At 50.6% G+C, this 24249-nt stretch overlaps 1 protein-coding gene across 12 annotated transcripts in view; it reads right to left on the bottom strand.

Moving 5' to 3' along the window:
• Positions 1-24249, bottom strand: part of robo2 (roundabout, axon guidance receptor, homolog 2 (Drosophila)) — a 1120123-nt gene that overhangs the window by 543337 nt on the left and 552537 nt on the right. For all 12 annotated transcript variants that reach the window (XM_086007303.1, XM_086007302.1, XM_086007300.1 and 9 more), the window contains one exon: positions 5392-5718. In XM_086007303.1, the coding sequence (XP_085863429.1) occupies positions 5392-5718 (327 nt within the window). The remainder of the gene's footprint in view (positions 1-5391; positions 5719-24249) is intronic.

Here is a 24249-nt window from a genome sequence, read left to right as displayed (position 1 = left end):
TTAAACCGAGGTCCCGTCTGCTCTCTCAGGTGGACGTAAAAGACCCCACGGTCACTATTTCAGAGACGAGCAGGGGGAGTTCTCCCCAGTGTCCTGGGGCCAACATTTATCCCTCAACCAACATCGCTAAAACAGATTATCTGCTCATTATCACATTGCTGTTTGTGGGAGCTTGCTGTGCGCAAATTGGGTGCCGCGTTTCCTACATTACAACAGTGACCGCACGTCGCAAGTACTTCATTGGCTGTGAAGCACACTAGGACGTCCTGAGGTCATGAAAGGCGCTGTAGATATTCAAGTTCTTTCTTTTCTTCTAATGTATCTCGTACGCTGAATTAATCTGCTACCCTCAACAACAGCTCAGTTATCTGACTGGCTACAATAGAAAACACACACAGAGGGAGGCCTCACCGACATGGTAACCAGCAACTAACTGCTGGTGACATTAAAACTGCCGTACATTCAACGGACCAACCAACGATCGCGAGCAGACAACGCTTTCCAAGATCAGGAAGGGAACTCGACCCAGAGAAGTTGTTCACTGAGGTGAAGGGTTCCAGTCCCCGGGGACATCAATTAAGCATGAAGAAGGGGCTGTCCCAAATATGTTGACCCGAGCGATTTCTCCCGCTACGCTGAGTGACTGGCTGTTTTATCAGCAATTTTCTGTTTTTCTTTAAAACGAGGAAGTTAGGAGCAAGAGGGAGTTCAAAGTGTAAGAGATCTGTAGCATAGGTTACCAGGGAACGGCACTGATGTGGACTGTGTAAAAGTGATCAAGAGATAATTAGACGTGTTCCTGGAGAGAGAAGAGAGGGATATGGGGAGAAGGTGGGTAGGTGGGATTGAGGGATATGGGGAGAAGGTGGGTAGGTGGGGTTGGGGGATATGTGGAGAAGGTGGGTAGGTGGGATTGAGGGATATGGGGAGAAGGTGGGTAGGTGGGGTTGGGGGATATGTGGAGAAGGTGGGTAGGTGGGATTGAGGGATATGGGGAGAAGGTGGGTAGGCGGGATTGAGGGATATGGGGAGAAGGTGGGTAGGTGGGGTTGAGGGATATGGGGAGAAGGTGGGATTGAGGGATATGGGGAGAAGGTGGGTAGGCGGGGTTGAGGGATATGGGGAGAAGGTGGGTAGGTGGGGTTGGGGATATGGGGAGAAGGTGGATAGGTGGGGTTGGGGATATGGGGAGAAGGTGGGTGGGTGGGGTTGAGGGATATGGGGAGAAGGTGGGTAGGTGGTGTTGAGGGATATGGGGAGAAGGTGGGTGGGTGGGGTTGAGGGCTATGGGGAGAAGGTGGGTGGATGACGGTGATCTATGTAAAAAAGATTTCAAGCAACTATTTCCTTCTCTTTCAAAAGAATTGATAGTTTCTGCACCAACAACGGTGTAAAGAGATTTTTCTAATCTCCCACTCTCCTTCGTGTGATTATCTTACATTTCTGCCCTCTTGTTACCATCTCAGCCGGACGAAGCAACTAATCGCTGGTTGTGTGAGCTCGGGCGGGTAAAGCTCTAGATTATTTCTAGTTTCATTCTCCTGAATTTTCAGGCAGGCGTCTCTCAGGCCAGGTTTAAGTATCTCAGAAACCTCTCCAAACTCCTTCACGCGCAATGAACTGCTATGAAGTGCGGTGGCTGTCGGCAGACACACGGCAGCCATTTTAAGCACAGCACAATCCCAGGGAACCAGCACTGAGCTGAAACGACCCGGTTTAAAGTCTGCTTTTCGGAGGCGTTTGCCGAGAGAGAGGAAAGGCGCGCGGTCAGCACGCTGGGCGAGAGCCCCCTTCCTTGCTCTTCCAGTGAGAGCCACGGCATCTTTTACACCCGCCACCTCTGGCAAAGAGGCACTGCCCCTTTAAGAGCCATGGGGCCGCAGAGTAAAAACTGCAGTATTCAGACCTCCCCACAACTACCCCCCCACAAAAACAAAAAATAGAGAATATTTGATCAGCTGCAGCCGACAAAAAAAAACATTAAAATAACATAAAGCGAGAAGGTGGTGTCGGGTTGGATGGGGAGTTGTTTTAAGTGCAGAGGGTCCTGCGGCTGCCGACTCTCGGATTTCACTGACCCCTCTGTTTGCGTCTACTATGTCCCAGCTCCGAGACCAGCTCTTGTTATTTTTGCAATTTTCCCCCTTTATCGGACTTGGGCGCATGCCTGACCTCCCACCAGCTGCAGCGGCTACAGGTTCAACCCACCAGTCTGGCCCACCCGAAACTCGAGCTTTATCGATAAACGCTGCAGAAAATGCCAGTGGAAATTGGATCGGGGACATGAAGGGGGGGGGGCGGTGGGTAGTGGGGCGTGAGGCAAATTCTTCTCCAGCTTATGAAGAATGAGGAAAGGCGACTCTATTAATCTGCAATGTCACCTGTCAAGCGGGGAGCAGAGTTAAAGTCAGAAGGACAGAAGCAAAGTCACACACGCAGCATGTCGAGGAGGCCATTCAGCCCCTCGAGCCTGTTGCCGCTATTCAATCAAATCGTGGCTGATCTTTACCTCAGCTTCATTTAACCGCCTTTGCTCCATAATCTCTTGATAGCCCTAACCCAACAAAAATCTAAATACTGACACACTCCCGGGGATCCCTGTAAATACAGACACACTCCCGGGGACCCCTGTAAATACAGACACACTCCCGGGGACCCCTGTAAATACAGACACACTCCCGGGGACCCCTGTAAATACAGACACACTCCCGGGGACCCCCTGTAAATACAGACACACTCCCGAGGACCCCTGTAAATACAGACACACTCCCGGGGACCCCTGTAAATACAGACACACTCCCGGGGACATCCGTAAATACAGACACACTCCCGGGGACATCCGTAAATACAGACACACTCCCGGGGACCCCTGTAAATACAGACACACTCCCGGGGACCCCTGTAAATACAGACACACTCCCGGGGACCCCTGTAAATACAGACACACTCCCGGGGACCCCTGTAAATACAGACACACTCCCGGGGACCCCTGTAAATACAGACACACTCCCGGGGACCCCTGTAAATACAGACACACTCCCGGGGACCCCTGTAAATACAGACACACTCCCGGGGACCCCTGTAAATACAGACACACTCCCGGGGACCCCTGTAAATACAGACACACTCCCGGGGACCCCTGTAAATACAGACACACTCCCGGGGACCCCTGTAAATACAGACACACTCCCGGGGACCCCTGTAAATACAGACACACTCCCGGGGACCCCTGTAAATACAGACACACTCCCGGGGACCCCTGTAAATACAGACACACTCCCGGGGACATCCGTAAATACAGACACACTCCCGGGGACATCTGTAAATACAGACACACTCCCGGGGACCCCTGTAAATACAGACACACTCCCGGGGATCTCTGTAAATACAGACACACTCCCGGGGATCCCCTGTAAATACTGACACACTCCCGGGGACCCCTGTAAATACAGACACACTCCCGGGGATCCCTGTAAATACAGACACACTCCCGGGGACCCCTGTAAATACAGACACACTCCTGGGGACATCTGTAAATACAGACACACTCCCGGGATCCCCTGTAAATACAGACACACTCCCAGGGACATCTGTAAATACAGACACACTCCCGGGGATCCCTGTAAATACAGACACACTCCCGGGGACATCTGTAAATACAGACACACTCCCGGGGATCCCCTGTAAATAGTGACACACTCCCGGGGACATCTGTAAATACAGGCACACTCCCGGGGATCCCCTGTAAATACAGACACACTCCCAGGGACATCTGTAAATACAGACACACTCCCGGGGATCCCTGTAAATACAGACACACTCCCGGGGACATCTGTAAATACAGACACACTCCCGGGGATCCCTGTAAATACAGACACACTCCCGGGGATCCCCTGTAAATACAGACACACTCCCGGGGACATCTGTAAATACAGACACACTCCCGGGGACCCCTGTAAATATAGACACACTCCCGGGGACATCTGTAAATACAGACACACTCCCGGGGACCCCTGTAAATACAGACACACTCCCGGGGACCCCTGTAAATACAGACACACTCCCGGGGATCCCCTGTAAACACTGACACAATCCCAGAGACCCCTGTAAATACTGACACACTCCCGGGGGTCCCCTGTAAATACAGACACACTCCTGGGGACATCTGTAAATACAGACACACTCCTGGGGACCCCCTGTAAATACAGACACACTCCCAGGGACCCCTGTAAATACAGACACACTCCCGGGGACATCTGTAAATACAGACACACTCCCGGGTATCCCCTGTAAATACTGACACAATCCCAGAGACCCCTGTAAATACTGACACACTCCCGGGGACCCCCTGTAAATACAGACACACTCCCGGGGACCCCTGTAAATACAGACACACTCCCGGGGACATCTGTAAATACAGACACACTCCCGGGGATCCCCTGTAAATACTGACACAATCCCAGAGACCCCTGTAAATACTGACACACTCCCGGGGGTCCCCTGTAAATACAGACACACTCCTGGGGACATCTGTAAATACAGACACACTCCTGGGGACCCCCTGTAAATACAGACACACTCCCGGGGACCCCTGTAAATACAGACACACTCCCGGGGACATCTGTAAATACAGACACACTCCTGGGGATCCCCTGTAAATACTGACACAATCCCAGAGACCCCTGTAAATACTGACACACTCCTGGGGATCCCCTGTAAATACAGACACACTCCCGGGGACCCCCTGTAAATACTGACACAATCCCAGAGACCCCTGTAAATACTGACACACTCCTGGGGATCCCCTGTAAATACAGACACACTCCCGGGGACCCCCTGTAAATACAGACACAATCCCAGAGACCCCTGTAAATACAGACACACTCCCGGGGACCCCCTGTAAATACAGACACAATCCCAGAGACCCCTGTAAATACAGACACACTCCTGGGGACCCCCTGTAAATACAGACACACTCCCAGAGACCCCTGTAAATATTGACTCACTCCCAGTAACCCCTTCTCCAAACATCCACAAGACAGCATAAGGCACCCAAAGGAAAACCATTGCAGAAAGACATTATATTAACTTACACCAGCAGGAACAAGGAGCTAGCAAGCCAACAAGTACCGCAAAATGCACAAACCCCACAGCCTTCACGGCCTTCCGTGGGGCTGGGATCACCTAAACCACAGAGCCTCTGAGAGGGCAATAGCTCAGCCACAATCCCCTCTTCCATATTTGAGATAATCTGTTTGGAGATTACGCCGGCGCTGAATGTCCGTCATCCAATCGCTCCGATAAGGGGAAAACGCAGCAACAACAACAACAACACCCGGCACAGCCAGCGAACACCACACGCCGAGGGCGCCCGATCGGACGGGTACTTACAGGCCACCTCCAGCGAGGCGTTGTGGCTGACGGCCTCCCCCAGGTAGTTCCGGGCCACGCAGACGTAGCTGCCCTCGTCGGGCTTGCTCCTCCGGCCGTGCACGATGCGCAGGAAGAACAAGGAGCCGCTCGGCAGCAGCATGCGGTGGGAGCGGGGGTCGTCCTTGTCCGTCTCCACCCGCTCCCCGTCCTTGTACCACTCGACGGTCGGGCTGGGCCTCCCCTCCGCCTTGCAGTTCAGGGTGGCCGGCTCCCCCTTGGACACGGTCAGGTCAGAGGGGTGTTCCGCGATCCGCGGCGGGGAATCCTCCTGCCGAAGACGGGATCCTGAGAGAGAGAGGAGAGAGAGAATTTAATTATGTTTACAGGACGCCCAGTTTTTAGGATATGTTAAAATATCTTAACCTTGTATAGAACCTTGGTTAGACCACACTTAGAGTACTGAGCGCAGTAGCCCCATTATAGAAAGGGTCTAGAGACACTGGAGAAGGTGCAACAAAGATTTACCAGAATTATACCAGAACTGAGAGGTTCTACCTATCAGGAAAGATTGAACAGGCTGGGGCCCTTCTCTTCAGAAAAGAGAAGGCCGAGGGCTGATCTGATAGAGGTCTTTAAGATAATGAAAGGGTTCACCAAGTTAGGCGTAGAGAAGATGTTTCTGCTTGTGGGTTGGACCAGAACTAAAAGCCATCAATATAAGATAGTCACTAATAAATCCAATCGGGAATTCAGGAGAAACTTCTTTACCCAGAGAGTGGTGAGAATGTGGAACTCGCTGCCACAGGGAGTGGTCGAGGCGAATAGTATAGATACATTTAAAGGGAAGCTAGATAAACACATGAGGGGGAAAGGAATAGAAGGATATGTTGATGGGGTGAGATGAAGAGGGGTGGGAGGAGGCTCGTGTGGAGCAGAAACACCGGCACGGAGCAGTTGGGCCGAATGGCCTGTTTCTGTGCTGTAAATTGTGTGTAAACATGTAATTCAGAAAACGTGACATTAATCACAGAGAAAATAAATTGGAGCTGGGGGGGGGGTGGGGCCTTTCACACACAGTTTCTGAGCTCAATGATGCTCTGATGGGGTGGTGACAGAGAAGGGAGGCACTACTTCACCTTTTTTCACAATTGTCCAAAAGCTTTGTAATGAATTGCTTTGGAACTAACGGCCGATGCCCAGAACACCCGGCGTCCATTTAAATCCTTGAGATGTGGGCCACACTGGCCAGGCAGTATTTAGTACCCAACCCATGTTGCCCTCAGGGACGTTAAGGGTTAACCACGGTGGTGTGCGGGACTCGAGTCACATGTAGGCCCAGACCGGGTAAAGGACGGCAGGTTCCCTTCCCTGAAGGGCAGGAGTGAACCAGTTGGGTTTTTACGACTGGTTTCCTGGTCATAATCCACAAATGACCAGATTAATTGAATTTAATTGCACAATTTATCACACTGGGATTTGAACTCACGACCTCTAGACCAGTGCCATAACCTCGAGGCTAGCGGGCCTCTATTGAGCTAAACAATCTGTTTCTTGGTAATGTTGACTGGGGAGGGTGGGAGAAATTTGGCCCACCTTAGTGTAGTGGTTCTGTTACTGGACTAGTAATCCAGAGAACGCAAGCTTCAAATCCCACCCTGGCAGTTTGGGAGATTGAATTCAGTTTTTAAAAAATCTTAAAATAAAAAGCCCGCCTCAGTAAAAGTGACCATTGAAGCTGTCGGTTTGTGGTTAAAAACCCAACTGGTTCACTCATGTCCCCGAGGGAAGGAAACGTGCCGTCCTCACCCGGGGTCTGGGTGTACTCGTGACTCCTGTCCCACACCCAACATGGTTGACTCTCAACAGCCCTCTGAAGTGGGCCGAGCAAACCCCTCGGTTCAGGGCAACTCGGAATGGGTAATAAATGTTGGCCTTGCCTGCAACGTCCGAGGATGAAGGAAAAAAAAGACAGCGCCTCCAGCACTCCTTCAGTTCGGGCACTGGATTGTCAGCCTAGGTAACGGGCGCAGTTCCAGGTGGGGCTTGAGCCCACAACCTTCGGAGAGGGAGCGGAGAGTGCTACCGACTGAGCCAAGCTGACAATTAACTTCCAACAACTTTTACAGTTTGCGATCTCCTTTAGATGTGAAATCAGGTTACTCTTTACAGACTATGAAAACAACTTGTATTTATATAGCGCCTTTAATGTAGTAAAATGACCCAAGACGCTTCACAGGAGCGATTATCAGACACAATTTGACACCGAGCCACATAATATTAGGACGGGTGACCCAAAGCTTGGTCAAGGAGGTGGGTTTTAAGGAGCGTCTTAAAGGAGGTAGAGAGAAGCGGCGAGGTTTAGGGAGGGAATTCCAGAGCTTAGGACCCAGGCAGCTGAAGGCACGGCCGCCAATGGTGGAGCGATGGAAATCGGGGGGATAGCCAAGAGGCCAGAATTGGAGGAGCGCAGCGATCTCGGGGGGTTGTGGGGCTGGAGGAGGTTACAGAGATAGGGAGGGAGCGAGGCCGTGGAGGGATTTGAAAAGGAGGATGAGTATTTTAAAATTGAGGTATTGCTTAACCGGGAGCCAATGTAGGTGAGCGAGCACAGCACAGGGGTGATGGGTGAACGGGACTTGGTGCGAGTTAGGACACGGGCAGCCAAGTTTTGGATGAGCATAAAACAAATCTCAGCGCCCCCTGCTCTGCTGCACAACCCTGGGGTTGATTCGGTACAGCTGGATCTATGGTCTGTAAGAAGAGTTCAGGAGAGACAGCTTTAGTTACTCCTCCCTTTCCAATTTACCATCCTTTTCTTCCAAAAATATTGACCCTTGGTGGGATATGGGTGCATGGTACCCGCAGGTACCTCACCCCAAACAGCCCACTCTTCAAATGTGAGCCTGGGCACAGAGCGCCAGTGGGCTGCTCAACCATGGAGCAAATCGCATTCAATCACAATCCTTTCCAAGCGCACACGCTTTCCAGCAAGTGGAGAGGAGGTTGAGGGGGGTCATCAGATGGAAATCAGGGGCGGGAACGTTTGCTGAGATCATGTTAACTCAGCACAGACCCAGGGAGTGAACCCTAGTCCTGTACAGGTCAGTAACACGTGTCGGCCAGGGCTCAGTGGATAGCACTCCAGAGACTTGAACACATCATCCAGGCCGAGACTCCAGTGCAGTACTGAGGGAGCACTGCACTGTCGGAGGGTCAGTGCTGAGGGAGCGCTGCACTGTCGGGGGGCAGTACTGAGGGAGCGCTGCACTGTCGGGGGGCAGTACTGAGGGAGTGCTGCACTGTTGGAGGGTCAGTACTGAGGGAGCGCTGCACTGTCGGGCAGTACTGAGGGCGTGCTGCACTGTTGGAGGGACAGTACTGAGGGAGCACTGCACTGTCAGAGGGTCAGTACTGAGGGAGTGCTGCACTGTCGGAGGGGCAGTACTGAGGGAGCGCTGTACTGTCGGAGGGGGCAGTACTGAGGGAGCGCTGCACTGTTGGAGGGGCAGTACTGAGGGAGCGCTGTCTGTCAGAGGGGCAGTACTGAGGGAGCGCTGCACTGTCGGAGGGACAGTACTGAGGGAGCACTGCACTGTCAGAGGGTCAGTACTGAGGGAGTGCTGCATTGTCGGAGGGGCAGTACGGAGGGAGTGCTGCACTGTCGGAGGGGCAGTACTGAGGGAGCGCTGCACTGTCGGAGGGGCAGTACTGAGGGAGCGCTGTCTTTCAGAGGGGCACCACTGAGGGAGCGCTGCACTGTTGGAGGGGCAGTACTGAGGGAGCACTGCACTGTCGGAGTGTCAGTACTGAGGGAGCGCTGCACTGTCGGCGGGTCAGTACTGAGGAAGCGCTGCACTGTCGGAGGGGCAGTACTGAGGGAGCTCCGCTGCACTGTCGGAGGGGCAGTGCTGAGGGAGTGCTGCACTGTCGGAGATGCCGTCTTTCAGACAAGGTGTTAAAACCGAGGCCCTCTCAGAAGAAGAGCAAGGGGAGTTCTTCTGGGATCCTGGCAAATATTTATCCCTCAACCAACATCACTAAATCCAGACGATCTGATCATTATCGCATTGCTGTTTGTGGGAGCTTGCTGTGCACAAATTGGCTGCCGCGTTTCCTACATTACAACAGTGACTACACTTCAAAAAAGTTCTTCATTGACTGTAAAGCACTTTGAGACATCCTGAGGTTGTGAAAGTCGCTATAGAAATGCAAGTCTTTCCTTCTTATGGGGCAACACACTTACTAACTGAGATCTGGTAACTGTCCCTTCAACATATTCTTTGACTGTTTTTTAAGGAGTCCTGCATGTAGCATTTTTAAACAAAGACACCAGATTTCAAACAACTCCAAGCTCTGTTTAGATCAGGTTCCATTAATGCCAGCATCCCAGAGAATCACTCATTAAACCTCTTCAGAGCAAGGGAGATAGCCGTGCACAATGACCTCACTACGGTCACCTCATTTACTGGCTGATTCAGCTCTGGCAATGATTAACTGAAAGAATCCTTATCTGCTTGAGCCTGTACCTGCAAACTCATCCCTTCTAACTGGTTATAATTGGCCTCAAGAACATCAAATTAAAGGGAGGCTGGTCTTCATAGAGTGACGGTCAGAAATTGTGTTTGTGGAACTATTGCTATTATCCCCCTCCTCCCTTCCTCCTAACCCCCAGAACATCCGACACGGATCTCCCCAAACACAGTCCTGCGCTTTCCTCTGTACGAGTAGTCATTTTGGCGTTTCCGAACTTCCTGTACAGCCATTTTGCACCAAAATTAAATTGTTTTTCAGGAAGAGTTGAGTTAGATAGGCTCAGGGCTAAATGCATGGGCCAGGCAGGTCCTGTTGATCGAATCGTACAGCTCAGAAGGAGGCCCTTCGGCCCATCGTGCCTGTGCCGGCTCTTTGAAAGAGCTCTCCAATTAGTCCCACTCCCCCCTTGCCCTGGAAATGTTCTCCCCTTCGGTCTTTGGTCTGCGCAGAGCCTTTTTTTGCTCTACGTTCAGGGGGCCGCTGTCAAATTCCTTCTCCCCGCCCACAAATCCCTTCATGCCCTCACTGCAATGTGCCTCCTTCATCCTTAGGTCCCAACTCGCATACCTCTGAGCTTCAGAGTCAGGACCGCTGGGCATCTGCACCCACCTCCCTCTGCTCGACCCAGGCTTCAACGAGCGTGGCCCAGCACTCTGGCACTCTCCCCCTAGTCCCCTTCCACTCTCCTCAAAAGTCTCCTCAATTTCAGCTTCAAAAAAAAGAAAGAATTTACATTTCTATAGCACCTTTCACAACCTCAGGACATCTCACAGCCAATGAAGTACTTTTATGAAGTGCAGTCACTGTTGTAATGTAGGAAACGCAGCGGACAATTTGCACACAGCAAGCTCCCACAAACAGCAATGTAATAATGACCAGATAATCTGTTTTAGTGATGTTGGTTGAGGGATAAATATTAGCCCGGACACCGGGGAGAACTCCCCCTGCTCTTCTTCGAAATAGTGCCATGGGATCTTTTACGGCCACCTGAGAGAGCAGACGGGGCCTCGGTTTAACGTCTCATCCGTAAGACGGCACCTCCGACAGTGCAGCACTCCCTCAATACTGCACTGGGAGTGTCAGCCTAGATTTTTGTGCTCAAGTCCCTGGAGTGGGACTCGAACCCACAACCTTCGGACTCAGAGGCGAGAGAGAGTGCTCCCCACTGAGCCCCGGCTGACACCTTCAATGGCCGTTCCTAATTCTTCTCCACATTCCTGGTCGGTGTCTGACAGTTTCCTAGAAGTAAAGGGAATTAAGGGTTACGGGGAGCGGGCAGGAATTTGGACATGAGTCTAGGTTCGGAATGGTCATGGCCCTGTGGGTAGCGGAGCGGGCCCAGGGGCCGTGTAGCCTGATCCTGCTCCTATTTCGTGTGTCTAATTCTGTTAGATTCAGGAGATGGTTCTGCGATAGTGGATTGGCGGTTAGGATCAGATCAGCCATGATCTTATTGAATGGCTCGAGGGGCCGATTGGCCTACTCCTGCTCCTATTTCTTATGTTCTTATGTTATCCCCTCCCCTCTCTTACAACAAAAGCATTATATAAATGTTCTTTTTTTCAATTGGCCTTGGGCTAAGAAGGGGAGTCGGTCAAATCAGTGACCCCTACTGAAAAAGTGTACGTGTGTGGACATCAGGCGAAGACAGGTTTGGGTGAAGTGAGTTTGCCCATGATCCCCTCCCCAAGGCTGAATACCCTACAAAACTAGAGACCGAGAGTGGACAAAGACTTGAAGCAGAGGAAGATACAAGACGAGAGAGCAGGGAGAGTGGGTTGCTCTAGCAGAGAGCCGGCACAGACGTGATGGGCCGAATGTGCTGCAACCGTCTATGGTCTAGACTCGGATATATGAAGAATGGCCACTCGGGTGAGGTACCAGAGGGCCTGAATATACCCATGGAACCCCCATGTCAGAGTGTTTGTGAGAGGAAATGAGACAGTTAATGGGGAGAGAGAATATACAAGAAAAGAAATTTGAGGTCGCGTTGTGTGTAACAGCACAGCAGTCGAACAATGTCAAACCGTTCATTAGGTATTTATATTCTATTCCACCTACTCAATTCATTCAGAATGGATAAACACTCTATGCTTCTTCAAATCATTTTGAGACTGCGAGGCACTTTGAATTGAACTCAGTGTGGGTTAAGCAGCTTGATCGGGTAAGTGCCGTCTAGTCATTACACGAAAGAGCCAAGGAAAAACCCATTTGGGCAATTTTAAGACGCATTTTCACACACTGGTTTAATTGACACCGGGGAAGGAGTCATCGTGCAGGTGTTAGTCTGCCTCAATGAATATAAAGTAGAGACTGTGGGATAGGACAGGGGAATAGTGCCAAGAAAAAAGGGTGATTCAACGTACAGTAAATGAAACCAAGTAAAGGCGTCTCTGCTCGGTTTTAAGAACATAAGAATTAAGAGCAGGAATCGGCCATACGGCCCCTCGAGCCTGCTCCACCATTCAATAAGATCATGGCTGATCTTCGACCTCAACTCCACTTTCCCGCCCGATCCCCATATCCCTCGATTCCCCGAGAGTCCAAAAATCTACCAATCTCTTTAATATACTCAACGACTGAGCATCCACAGCCCTCTGGGGTAGAGAATTCCAAAGATTCACCACCCTCTGAGTGAAGAAATTTCTCCTCAACTCAGTCCTAAATGGTCAACCCCTTATCCTGAGACTATGGACCCTGGTTCTAGACTCTCCAGCCAGGGGAAACAGCCTCTCAGCATTTACCCTGTCAAGCCCCTCTAAGAATTTTATACGTTTCAATGAGATCACTTCTCATTCTTCTAAACTCCAGAGAGTATCGGCCCATTCTACACACTCTCTCATCATAGGACAGTCCTCTCATCCCAGGAATCAATCTGGTGAACCTTTGTTGCACTTTGCAGCCTTCTGGACTCAATATCGAGTTCAACAATTTCAGATCATAACCTCTGCCCCTATTACTTTTTTACTTATAATTTTTTCCAACCCTTTGTTTTGGGTCTTCCTTTTCCACCCCCCCCCCACCTTTCCTTTTGTTCCTCTCTCCCACCTGGCAGCTGTCTCCTATCCTGCCAGCACACTTCACACCTAATCTCAGCTGCCTTTTGTCTCCACGGGCCTATTACCATCTCGTCTGGTTTCGAATACCTTTTATTGTTTCTTTTACTTCTTTTGTCCGATCGCAGCCCTGCCTTCGATCTATTTTATTTTCTTTCCAGTTTTGAAGAAGGGTTTCGACCTGAAACGTCAACTCAAATTTCTCTCCACGGATGTTGCCTGACCTGCTGAGTTTTTCCAGCATTTTCTGTTGTTATTTCGGATTTCCAGCATCTGCAGTATTTTGCTATCGTACAAGTATATCCTTCCTTAGGTAAGGAGACCAAAACTGTACACAGTGTGGTCTCACCAAAGCCCTATATATTTGCAGCAAGACCTGCTTACTTTTCACTGCAACCCCCTTGCAATAAAGACTCTTAAATTACATTGTATCTAAGAGACTTTCTTTCCTCACCTCCCCCCGCCCCCACCCCACCCTTCCTCTTTTGTCTTCTCTTCATCTGTTAGCTGCCCCTCTTCGCTCCTCCCCCGTTCCAGAGACTTTGCATACCAGCTGGGAGAGACGGGGCACAGTATTGGCCAAAGCCTTCCTGTGAGCAGGCAATAGATTTCATGTGTACAGGGGGTCTTGGCCACTAACTCCACGAGTGATGGCCTCGGCTGCCTCCAATCTATACCAGGCAGAAGGCCCCAGGTTCGATCCCTGGTCTAATTTGGGTTCACTGATCTCAGCAGGGACAGTGAGAGGGACAAATAGAGAGCAGGACTGGTGCTGATCACTGAGCGTTGTGGGATGGTCGAGGGTTGTGAGGTGGTCGAGGGTTGTGGGATGGTCGAGGGTTGTGGGATGGTCGAGGGTTGTGGGATGGTCGAGGGTTGTGGGATGGTCGAGGGTTGTGGGATGGTCGAGGGTTGTGAGATGGTCGAGGGTTGTGAGATGGTCGAGGGTTGTGAGATGGTCGAGGGTTGTGAGATGGTCGAGGGTTGTGAAGTGGTCGAGGGTTGTGAGATGGTCGAGGGTTGTGAAGTGGTCGAGGGTTGTGGGATGGTCGAAGGTTGTGGGATGGTCGAGGGTTGCGGGATGGTCAACGGTTGTGAGATGGTCGAGGGTTGTGGGAGGGTCGAGGGGTGGCCAAGGGTTGTGGAATGGTCGAGGGTTCTGAGGTGGTCGAGGGTTGTGAGATGGTCGAGGGTTGCGGGATGGTCGAGGGTTGTGAGATGTTCGAGGGTTGTGGGATGGTCGAGGGTTGTGAAGTGGTCGAGGGTTGTGGGATGGTCGAAGGTTGTGGGATGGTCGAGGGTTGCGGGATGGTCGACGGTTGTGAGATGGTCGAGGGTTGTGGGATGGTCGAGAGTCGAGGGATGGTCGAGGGTTGTGGAATGGTCGAGGGTTCTGAGGTGGTTGAGGGTTGTGAGATGGTCGAGGGTTGCAGGATGGTCGAGGGTTGTGAGATGGTCGAGGTTTGTGGGATGGTCGAGGGTTGTGGGATGGTCGAGGGTTGTGGGATGGTCGAGGGTTGTGAGATGGTCGAGGGTTGTGAGATGGTCGAGGGTTGTGAGATGGTCGAGGGTTGTGGGATGGTCGAGGGTTGTGGGATGGTCGAGGGTTGTGGGATGGTCGAGGGTTGTGAGATGGTCGAGGGTTGTGAGATGGTCGAGGGTTGTGGAATGGTCGAGGGTTGTGAGGTGGTTGAGGGTTGTGAGGTGGTCGAGGGTTGTGAGATGGTCGAGGGTTGTGGGATGGTCGAGGGATGGTCGAGGGTTGTGAGATGGTCGAGGGTTGTGAGATGGTCGAGGGTTGTGGGATGGTCGAGGGTTGTGGGATGGTCGAGGTTTGTGGGATGGTCGAGGGTTGTGAGATGGTCGAGGGTTGTGGGATGGTCGAGGGTTGTGGGATGGTCAAGGGTTGTGAGATGGTCGAGGGTTGTGGGATGGTCGAGGGTTGTGGGATGGTCGAGGGTTGTGGGATGGTCGAGGGTTGTGAGATGGTCGCGGGATTGTCGAGGGTTGTGAGATGGTCGAGGGTTGTGAGATGGTCGAGGGTTGTGAGATGGTCGAGGGTTGTGAGATGGTCGAGGGTTGTGGGATGGTCGAGGGTTGTGAGATGGTCGAGGGTTGTGGGATGGTCGAGGGTTGTGGGATGGTCGAGGGTTGTGGGATGGTCGAGGGTTGTGGGATGGTCGAGGGTTGTGAGATGGTCGAGGGTTGTGGGATGGTCGAGGGTTGTGGGATGGTCGAGGGTTGTGGGATGGTCGAGGGTTGTGAGATGGTTGTGGGATGGTCGAGGGTTGTGAAGTGATCGAGGGTTGTGGGATGGTCGAGGGTTGTGAAGTGATCGAGGGTTGTGGGTAAATAAATACATTTTAAAATAATTTTGTAGGCACAATACAAAGATTAGCTGCAAACCACAATTTTTTTTTTAAAAAGGGACTTCATCATGTTAAATAAATATTTGAAATTGAAAGGAATAATTAATATTTAACTCCAATTTAAACTTCTGCTTGCCCTTTTAAATATTAAAGCTTGATTTGTATGGCAAGTATGTCAGCGCAGCGCACACAGCGCCAGCAGATATCACCTTCAACTTCTTATTCTCCATTCACCGTGCGCCCAGCACTGCCAGAGACCAGGAACCTTCCTCACAATTGGCTGTCAATCATATCCTTCTGTATTTTATCGTATGTGCCCAAAGGTTTACTTTCTATCTCAAATATAATCTTACAAAATTCATTGATATCTGTAAAGTCTGTGGGTTGTTTAGTTAATTAATACACAGACTCCAAGAGTAACTTAAAACAGGACTTTACCATTCGAAGGTCAGGGCGAATCTGCTCAATACTTCCTGACACAGCACTTATATACCGGTGTGGTCACCGTCGGTATTACAGTATACAGAAGCCAACAAAGTAGTGCAACACCTAAAGTAGTTCTCTTAAAGGTGGACGGTTACATACAATAGTTCTCTTAAAGGTAGATGGGTACATACACTACAATCCTCCCTTTTTAGCTTACAACATACTGATTCCCCATTAAACATACATTATAACATATATACAACTTTATGCAAGACAGTTCACAGATTCAGTCTCTCTGGAGGTTTCCGGACTCTGTCCGGATAACGCCTCGGTGGTGTCGTAACTTCCGGCGGGGTAGTAGGTGCTTCTGGCAAGGTCGATTCGGCTTGAAGGACAGTGTCAGGTTCATCTGATTCCAGTATTACCAGATCGGAGGTAGGTGTTCTGGGTATCTCTGTCTCAACATTAACCGTGTAAGGTGGTGGAGTAGGTTGGCCATTTGTGGCTGACCCTATGATCTGGTCAACATGGCGCCTTATTATACTGTCCCCAATGTCCACCATATACATCAACGGCCCTAGCCTTTTTCCGATAGTTCCAGGCTGCCATTTCTCGGTACGGTAGTCCCGGTCCAAAACTTGTTGACCTATCTGAAAAGATCTAGTTGGCCTTTCATTCATGCCCTGGAATTGCCGGTTCTCTACGTCCCTTCTGACGTTTGGCTTAAGCAAATCCAGCCGGCATCTTAGTCGTCTATTAAAAAACATCATGGCGGGAGTTTGATTTGTGACCGCATGTGTTGCATTCCTGTACGCCAACAAGAAGCTATCCACCTTATGTTGTAAGTTAATGGCTTCATTACCCATGGCCTTTATGGCCTTCTTGAAGGTCTGGACAAACCTTTCAGCCAATCCATTGGAGGCGGGATGGTATGGGGCTGACGTGTAGTGCTTAACCCCATTGCTCTTTAAGAATTTCTTGAATTCTTCGGACACAAATTGCGGTCCATTATCAGAACAGATCTGTTCCGGCAGCCCATTCCTAGCAAACATGGTCCTTAACACTGTGATGGTTTTTTCCGTGGTGGTGGTGGACATCTTTATTACCTCCGGCCACTTGGGGTGTGCATCCACCGCTATTAGAAACATTGAGTCCATAAATGGACCAGCAAAGTCGATATGTACCCTTTGCCAAGGAGATGAGGGCCACTCCCATGGATGCAGAGGAGCCTGTGGTGGCGCGTTTTGGACCTTCTGGCATCCTAGACAGCTCTTAGTGATTTCTTCGATGTCCCCATCAATGCCTGGCCACCACACAAACGCTCTTGCTAGGTTCTTCATTTTCACTCCACCCAGATGTCCCTCGTGCAGCTCCTTTAACACCTTCTGTTGAAGTTTGGGTGGAATCACCACTCTAGATCCACACATCAGGGTTCCTCGACACACTGACAGCTGTTCTTTTCTCTGCGAAAATGCTGGCAGCGTTGGTTCGCCCTGTGCTGGCCATCCCTCCACCGTTAAATCATAGACTCGTGAGAGAGTCGGGTCATTTCTTGTTTCGTTTTCGATCATCGAATTTGTTACTGGTAGACATTCCACTATGGATGAGTGGAACATCTCTACCGGGTCCACTGTAGTCGCTTCTTCTACTATCGGCAATGGCAAGCGCGATAACCCATCAGCATTTCCATGCTGTTTGGACCTTTTGTATTCGATGTCATATTGGTGTGCCCCAAGTAACACGGACCACCTCTGTAACCTTTGCGCTGTCATGGTGGAAACGGCCTTGTTAGGGTTGAATATGGACACCAACGGCTGGTGGTCTGTCAGTAATGTGAACTTCTTGCCCTGCAGATAATGATTGAATTTCTTTACGCCCCACACAAGGCTGAGGGCCTCCCTATCTATTTGAGCATAATTTCGCTCCGCGGAGGTCAATGATCGGGACGCGAATGCCACTGGCCTTTCCGAGCCATTTGGTAACTTGTGTGAAAGTACTGCTCCAATTCCATAGGGGGAAGCATCACAAGCTAGACGAAGAGGTAACGTTGGGTTGAAATGAGCCAACACTTCTTCAGAGGTAATCAACGCCTTGCTTCTGCGAAAGGCCTTTTTACATTCCTCACTCCACTTCCATGGTACTTCTTTCCGCAACAGAGCATTCAGCGGATGCAGCACCGTGGATAGATTCGGCAGAAACTTGTGATAATAATTAATCAACCCCAAGAATGATCTTAACTGTGATACGTTTTCCGGAGCGGGGGCCTTCACGACAGCTTCTATCTTGTCAGGTGACTTGTGCAGCCCCTCTCGGTCAATGACATGACCGCAGTACGAGATCCGTTTTTGGAAGAACTCACATTTCTTGCGATTAACTCGAAGGCCATATTCCTTCAACCTAGTGAGCACCAGTTTCAAATTTATGAGGTGTTCTTCCTCGTCTTCTCCCGTAATCAGGATATCGTCTAAGTAACGCTGCGTGCTTGGAATTCCTTGTAATACCTGCTCCATGGCCCTCTGCCAAATTGCTGAAGCCGAAGCTACCCCAAAAACCAGTCTATTATAACGATACAAGCCTCTGTGTGTGTTGATGGTGAGGTACTGACGCGACTCTTCCTCGACTTCCATTTGTAAGTATGCCTGTGCCAGGTCTATCTTGGTGAAGTGTTTCCCTCCAGCCAACGAAGCAAAGATATCTTCAATCCGCGGAAGCGGGTATTGTACCGTGTGAAGCACCGGATTCACTGTGATCTTGAAGTCTCCGCAGATGCGGACCTTCCCCGGTCCCCCTGGCTTGTTACTTGGTGAAGACTTCATGACGGGAACAATGGGCGTGGCCCACTCACTCCAGTCCACTTTTGACAGTACCCCTGATCGTTCAAGTTCTTCCAGTTCTGCCTCCACAGCAGGTCGTATCGCGTAAGGTACCGATCTGGCTTTGAAAAATTTTGGGCTTGCATGTTCTGCAATCTTAACCTTTGCTTTAATTCCTCGCAGTGTTCCCAGTCCTTGCTGGAATACCTCTTTAGCTTCGTCTAATATTCTGGACAACCGTTCAGGTTTGACATCTTCCTTTCCGGAATCTACCGTCATGGTGTTTAGTGAATGCCAGTCTATCTTTATTTTCCTGATCCACTCCCGTCCCAGAAGTGGTGGACCTCCCTCAGGCAACACATACAGGTCCATCCTTTGGTGCTCTTTGTCCTTGTATCTCACCTTGACTTCTATCTTTCCGATGGGGTATACTTTGTGCCCCGTGTATATCTTCAATACTAGTTCCGTATCCCGTAGGGGAATATGCTTGAATAACTTTTTATAATCATGCTTATTCATGACCGTCAACGCCGATCCGGTGTCCACTTCCATCTTCACTTGGACTTTTGCAATCTGTAGTGTGATCCAGATAGCTTGTCGGTCAGCTTCATTACTCACATTGTGAATTCTCAGACTATCCAGTTCCTTGCAGTTGGAGTGTGAGTCCGAATTCTGTTCTTCCGGACTCTTCCTAGTCACCTCATGTACCTTCCTGTACCTCTTTTGTGGTGACTCATTATTGTTGGTCTTCTTCCCTGACCGGCATACCTTAGCTATGTGACCGAGCTTGCCACATTTCCTACATTCCTGGTTTTTAAACCAGCATTGGTTCTGGTCGTGTGTTGTCTTCCCACAACGATAGCATTTCGTTGTACCCGAAGTAATTTGCTGCACCCTGAGTGCCGCTGCCTTTAGCTGCATTTCCGCCGTTCCTTTCGCTGCGGCTTCGTTCGATGCAGCAATAAGGACAGCCTTCTCAAGTGTAAGATCGTTCTCTTCGAGCAGTCGTTTTTGTGTTTCTTCCTTCGACATTCCGCACACGAAATTGTCTCGCAACGCCTCTGTCAGATTCCCTCCAAACTGGCAGTGTTTCGCTAGTCTACGCAGTTCGACCAAGTATTCTGTGTTGCTTTCGTCTTTCCTTTGCGTTCTCGCATAGAATTTGAATCGTTCCGCCAACATCAACGGTGTGGGGTTCAAGTGATCCTTCAGAACAGTCACAATCTCATCGAAAGTCTGATCCGCCGGTTTAGCTGGTGCTAGTAGATGCTTCAAGAGCTCGTATGTCTTCGCGCCCATCGAGTTTAGCAAGGTTATAGCTTTGTTATCTTCTTCTATTTTATTGGCCTCACAATAGATCTCAATGCGTTCCACATACGTGGCCCAGTCTTCTACCTCGGAATTAAAATCGTTGATGTTACCCCGCTTAGGCATCTTCCTCTCTTCCTGATAACACCACGAATTATTTCTTTAAATTTTTTTTTTTTTCCAAGATGGCGGTTCCCGCGAAAATGGCGGTTTCCCGCGCTTATCTTCTCTCCCCGCCCACTTCAATGGCGGTTCCCCGCTTCTGTCTTCTTCTCCGCCTAATGGCGGCTTCCCGCGTTTCTTCCCCTGGCGGGAGGGGTACACTTTCCCCCACGGGCAACGGCCGCTGGCTTTCAGGTTCACAGCCTGCGCGTCGGCTTCAGTGCTTTCCCTTTTCTCGGCAGGGCAACCGGCGCTGGGTACACCCCGTTGACGGCGAACAGTTTCAGCCGCTGGGCTGGCTCTCGCTCAGTTCCCCTTGCTCGGGCTCTGTCTCTCTCCCGCTCGCTCGGCTCTACCGGCGCTGGGTACACCCCGTTGACGGCGAACAGTTTCAGCCGCTGGACTGGCTCTCGCTCAGTCTCCCTTGGTCGGCTCTGCCTCTCCCGCTCGCTCGGCTCCCAATCGCGCCTCCCAGCCCTCTCGCAGTCCGGTGCTTCCCTCCCCGGCTGCGGCTGAGTTTTTATATCTTCCCGCGCCTACGCTCCCGGTCGCAGCGCTTCGTGGCTTCGGTCGCTGCCCGGCCTTTTCCGCCGGTCGCGGTCTAGCTGTCTCACGACGCCGTTGCATCCCCAGCCTGTCTGTACTGCGGCTTCCTTGCTCCACGCTGCCCCAGTCTCAGCGCCTCTGGGCCCGACTTCTGTCCGGCTCCTTTCCCCCTCGACCGTGGTCGAGTGCACCGCCCTTATCCTCCAGTTATTCTTTTTACTTTTCCCTTACTCACAGTCACCGTGGCCGCCTTGCTTCTCATGCTGATCGGCTCACTCTTCACCGTGGCAGAAGGGACAGTCAGTGCCTGTTGCTGATGGAAGTCTTTGTCTCTGAATTCTTCCTCCTTTCCAGCTCTGCAGACTCGAGTTTTCTCCCAGCAGAATGACGAGGGCGGTTGCCTCTTCTCGACGCTCGTTAACTGCTTCGGAATTATTGTTGCCGCAGGGTACGATCGGACTCGTCGCCACTGTAAAGTCTGTGGGTTGTTTAGTTAATTAATACACAGACTCCAAGAGTAACTTAAAACAGGACTTTACTATTCGAAGGTCAGGGCGAATCTGCTCAATACTTCCTGACACAGCACTTATATACCGGTGTGGTCACCGTCGGTATTACAGTATACAGAAGCCAACAAAGTAGTGCAACACCTAAAGTAGTTCTCTTAAAGGTGGACGGTTACATACAATAGTTCTCTTAAAGGTAGACGGGTACATACACTACAATATCAAATCCTGAATTAATTTCCTCAATGGCGCTCCCCAAAGCCTTTCCACCATCTACAAGGCACAAGTAAGGAGTGTGATGGAATACTCTCCACTTGCCTGGATGAGTGTAGCTCCAACAACACTCAAGAAGCTCGACACCATCCAGGACAAAGCACCCCATCCACCACCTTAAACATTCATTCCCTCCACCACCGGCGCACCGTGGCTGCAGTGTGCACCATCTACAAGATGCACTGCAGCAACTCGCCAAGGCTTCTTCAGCAGCACCTCCCAAACCCGCGACCTCTTCCACCTAGAAGGACAAAGGCAGCAGGTGCGTGGGAACACCACCACCTCCAAGTTCGCCTCCAAGTCCCCCACTATCCTGACTTGGAAATATATCGCCGATCCTTCATCGTCGCTGGGTCAAAATCCTGGAACTCCCTCCCTAACAGCACTGTGGGAGCACCTTCACCACACGGACTGCAGTGGTTCAAGAAGGTGGCTCACCACCACCTTCTCGAGGGCAATTAGGGAAATGGGCAATAAATGCTGGCCTTGCCAGTGACGCCCACATCCCATAAATGAATAAAAACTAAATTATGACAAGATAGAGAGAGTGTAGATGAACTGCCCACCGATCTCTGTGCCAAGGTTATTCTCGTGACCAGGGCCCCAAGTTTGTGCTCTGTTCCTGTGGGGGAAGGGCTTGCCCTCCTCCCCTTGCCATTATGGCTGCGACTGAGAAGCAACAGTGGAGAACCTTGGGGGTGGACACGTGTTGTACCAGAGGGAGTCCCAACCCAGGTGTGCCAATGGCTCAGCGACTTTACCTGAGGTGTTACCTCATTGCATTTAATTACACAAGAGATAGAAAGGGAAAAAGACAAGAAAGGGCCATACATCCCAGTGAACTCATCTCTCTTACCTCACCTAATTAAACAACAACAACTTATATACCAACTTTAACATAGTTAAACGTCCCAAGGCGCTTCACAGGAGCGATTATCAGTCAAAATTTGACACTGAGCCACACAAGGAGATATTAGGACAGGTGACCAAAAGCTTGGTCAAAGAGGTAAGTTTTAAGGAGCGTCTTAAAGTTGGAGAGAGAGGTGGAGAGAGAGGCGGAGAGAGGTGGAGGGAGGTGGAGAGAGGGAGAGAGGCAGAGCGGTTTAGGGAGCCGACGAGTAAGAACATGTTTTTAATCGAGGCGTTGCCAGATCAGGAGCCAACATAATCAGGGTAGGTCTCTCCCTCTAAATAGTTTCTCTGATCTGGAGGTTGGTGAGCAGTGCACTCCATATTCTCTGCTCGCTGTAGAGCTAGATTGCATTTGTGGTTCATGTTACATCTGCCTGCTCCATCACACCATCTAGCCACCTCCTCCTTCATCCATGTCCTGATCTGTTACCAACACCTTAGCTATTACCCAACAATTTTCCCCACGAGACCTGAGAAATGTGTGAAGCGAAGGAAATCGGGGATGGGCAAGAGGCCGGAATTGGAGGAGTGCAGAGATCTCGGGGGGTTGTGGGGCTGGAGGAGGTTACAGAGATAGGGAGGGGGGCGAGACCACGGAGGGGTTTGAAGACAAGGATGAGAATTTTAAAATCGCGGAGTTGCTGGACCGGGAGCCAATGTAGGTCAGCGAGCACAGGGGGTGATGGGTGAACGTCAGTGGCTCCTGAGGCACGGGGCACATGCAGCCAGAGCCAACGACAAAGATAATCCGCCCAATGGGCTGAAAGACTAGCCGCCGGGATTCCCGGTAAGGAAACATCTCTTTCCCACTGCCGGCAACCTATGCAGGAGGCGGCGTTGGGACGTGGCATGGTCATTAACCAGCTCCAACAGCCTTGAGTGCCAGAATCTCAGCACCAAACAATGACTGAGATCTTCAGTCTCAGGACTGCCCGGCCTTGGCAGGGCAAGGGATTGTTTTTTGAAGAGGAGACTCGGGGATAGAGATGAGCTTTTACTTCAGCCTAAGCAGAAAGTCCAGAATCAGTCCACTTGGTCCAACTGGTCCGTGCCGGTGTTTATGCTCCACACGAGCCTCCTCCCACCCTACTCCTTCTCACCCCATCACCTTAGCCTTCTATTCATAGAAACATAGAAGATAGGAGCAGGAGTAGAACATTCGGCCCCTCGAGCCTGTTCTGCCATTTAATGAGATCATGGCTGATCATCCAAATTCAGTACCCGGTCCCTGCTTTCTCCCCATATCCCTTGATCCCTTTAGCCTTAAGAAATATATCTAACTCCTTCTTGAATATATTTAATGAATTGGCCTCAACTGCCTTCTATGGTAGAGAATTCCACAGGTTCGCCACTCTCTGGGTGAAGAAATTCCTCCTCATCTCAGTCCTAAATGGCTTACCCCTTATCCTTAGACTGTGACCCCTGGTTCTGGACTCCCCGGCCATCAGCAATATCCTTCCTGCATCTAGTCTGTCTAGTCCTGATAGAATTTTATAATGAGATTCCCTCTCATTCTTCTAAACTCTAGCGAATACAAGCCCAATCGACTCAATCTCTCCTCATACGTCATTCCTGCCATCCCAGGTATCAGCCTGGTGAATCTTCGCTGCACTCCCTCCATGGCAAGAACATCCTTCCTCAGATAAGGCGACCAAAATTCCTTTCTCCCTCATGTGTTTATCCAGCTTCCCCTTAAATGTATCTATACTATTCGCCTCAACCACTCCCTGTGGCAGCGAGTTCCACATTCTCACCACTCTCTGGGTAAAGAAGTTTCTCCTGAATTCCCTATTGGATTTATTAGTGACTATCTTATATTGATGTCCCCTAGTTCTGGTCTCCCCCACAAGTGGAAACCTCTTCTCTACGTCTACCCTATCGAATCCTTTCATAAACTTAATGACCTCCATCCATCATCCTTCTCTTTTCTAGAGGAAAGAGCCCCAGCCTGTTCAATCTTTCCCGATCGGTA

Source organism: Somniosus microcephalus, chromosome 14, assembly GCF_052327205.1.
Source record: "Somniosus microcephalus isolate GS21.2 chromosome 14, FLI_Smic_1.0, whole genome shotgun sequence".
Lineage (NCBI taxonomy): Eukaryota > Metazoa > Chordata > Chondrichthyes > Squaliformes > Somniosidae > Somniosus > Somniosus microcephalus.
This window is presented reverse-complemented; position numbering and strand designations above follow the sequence as displayed.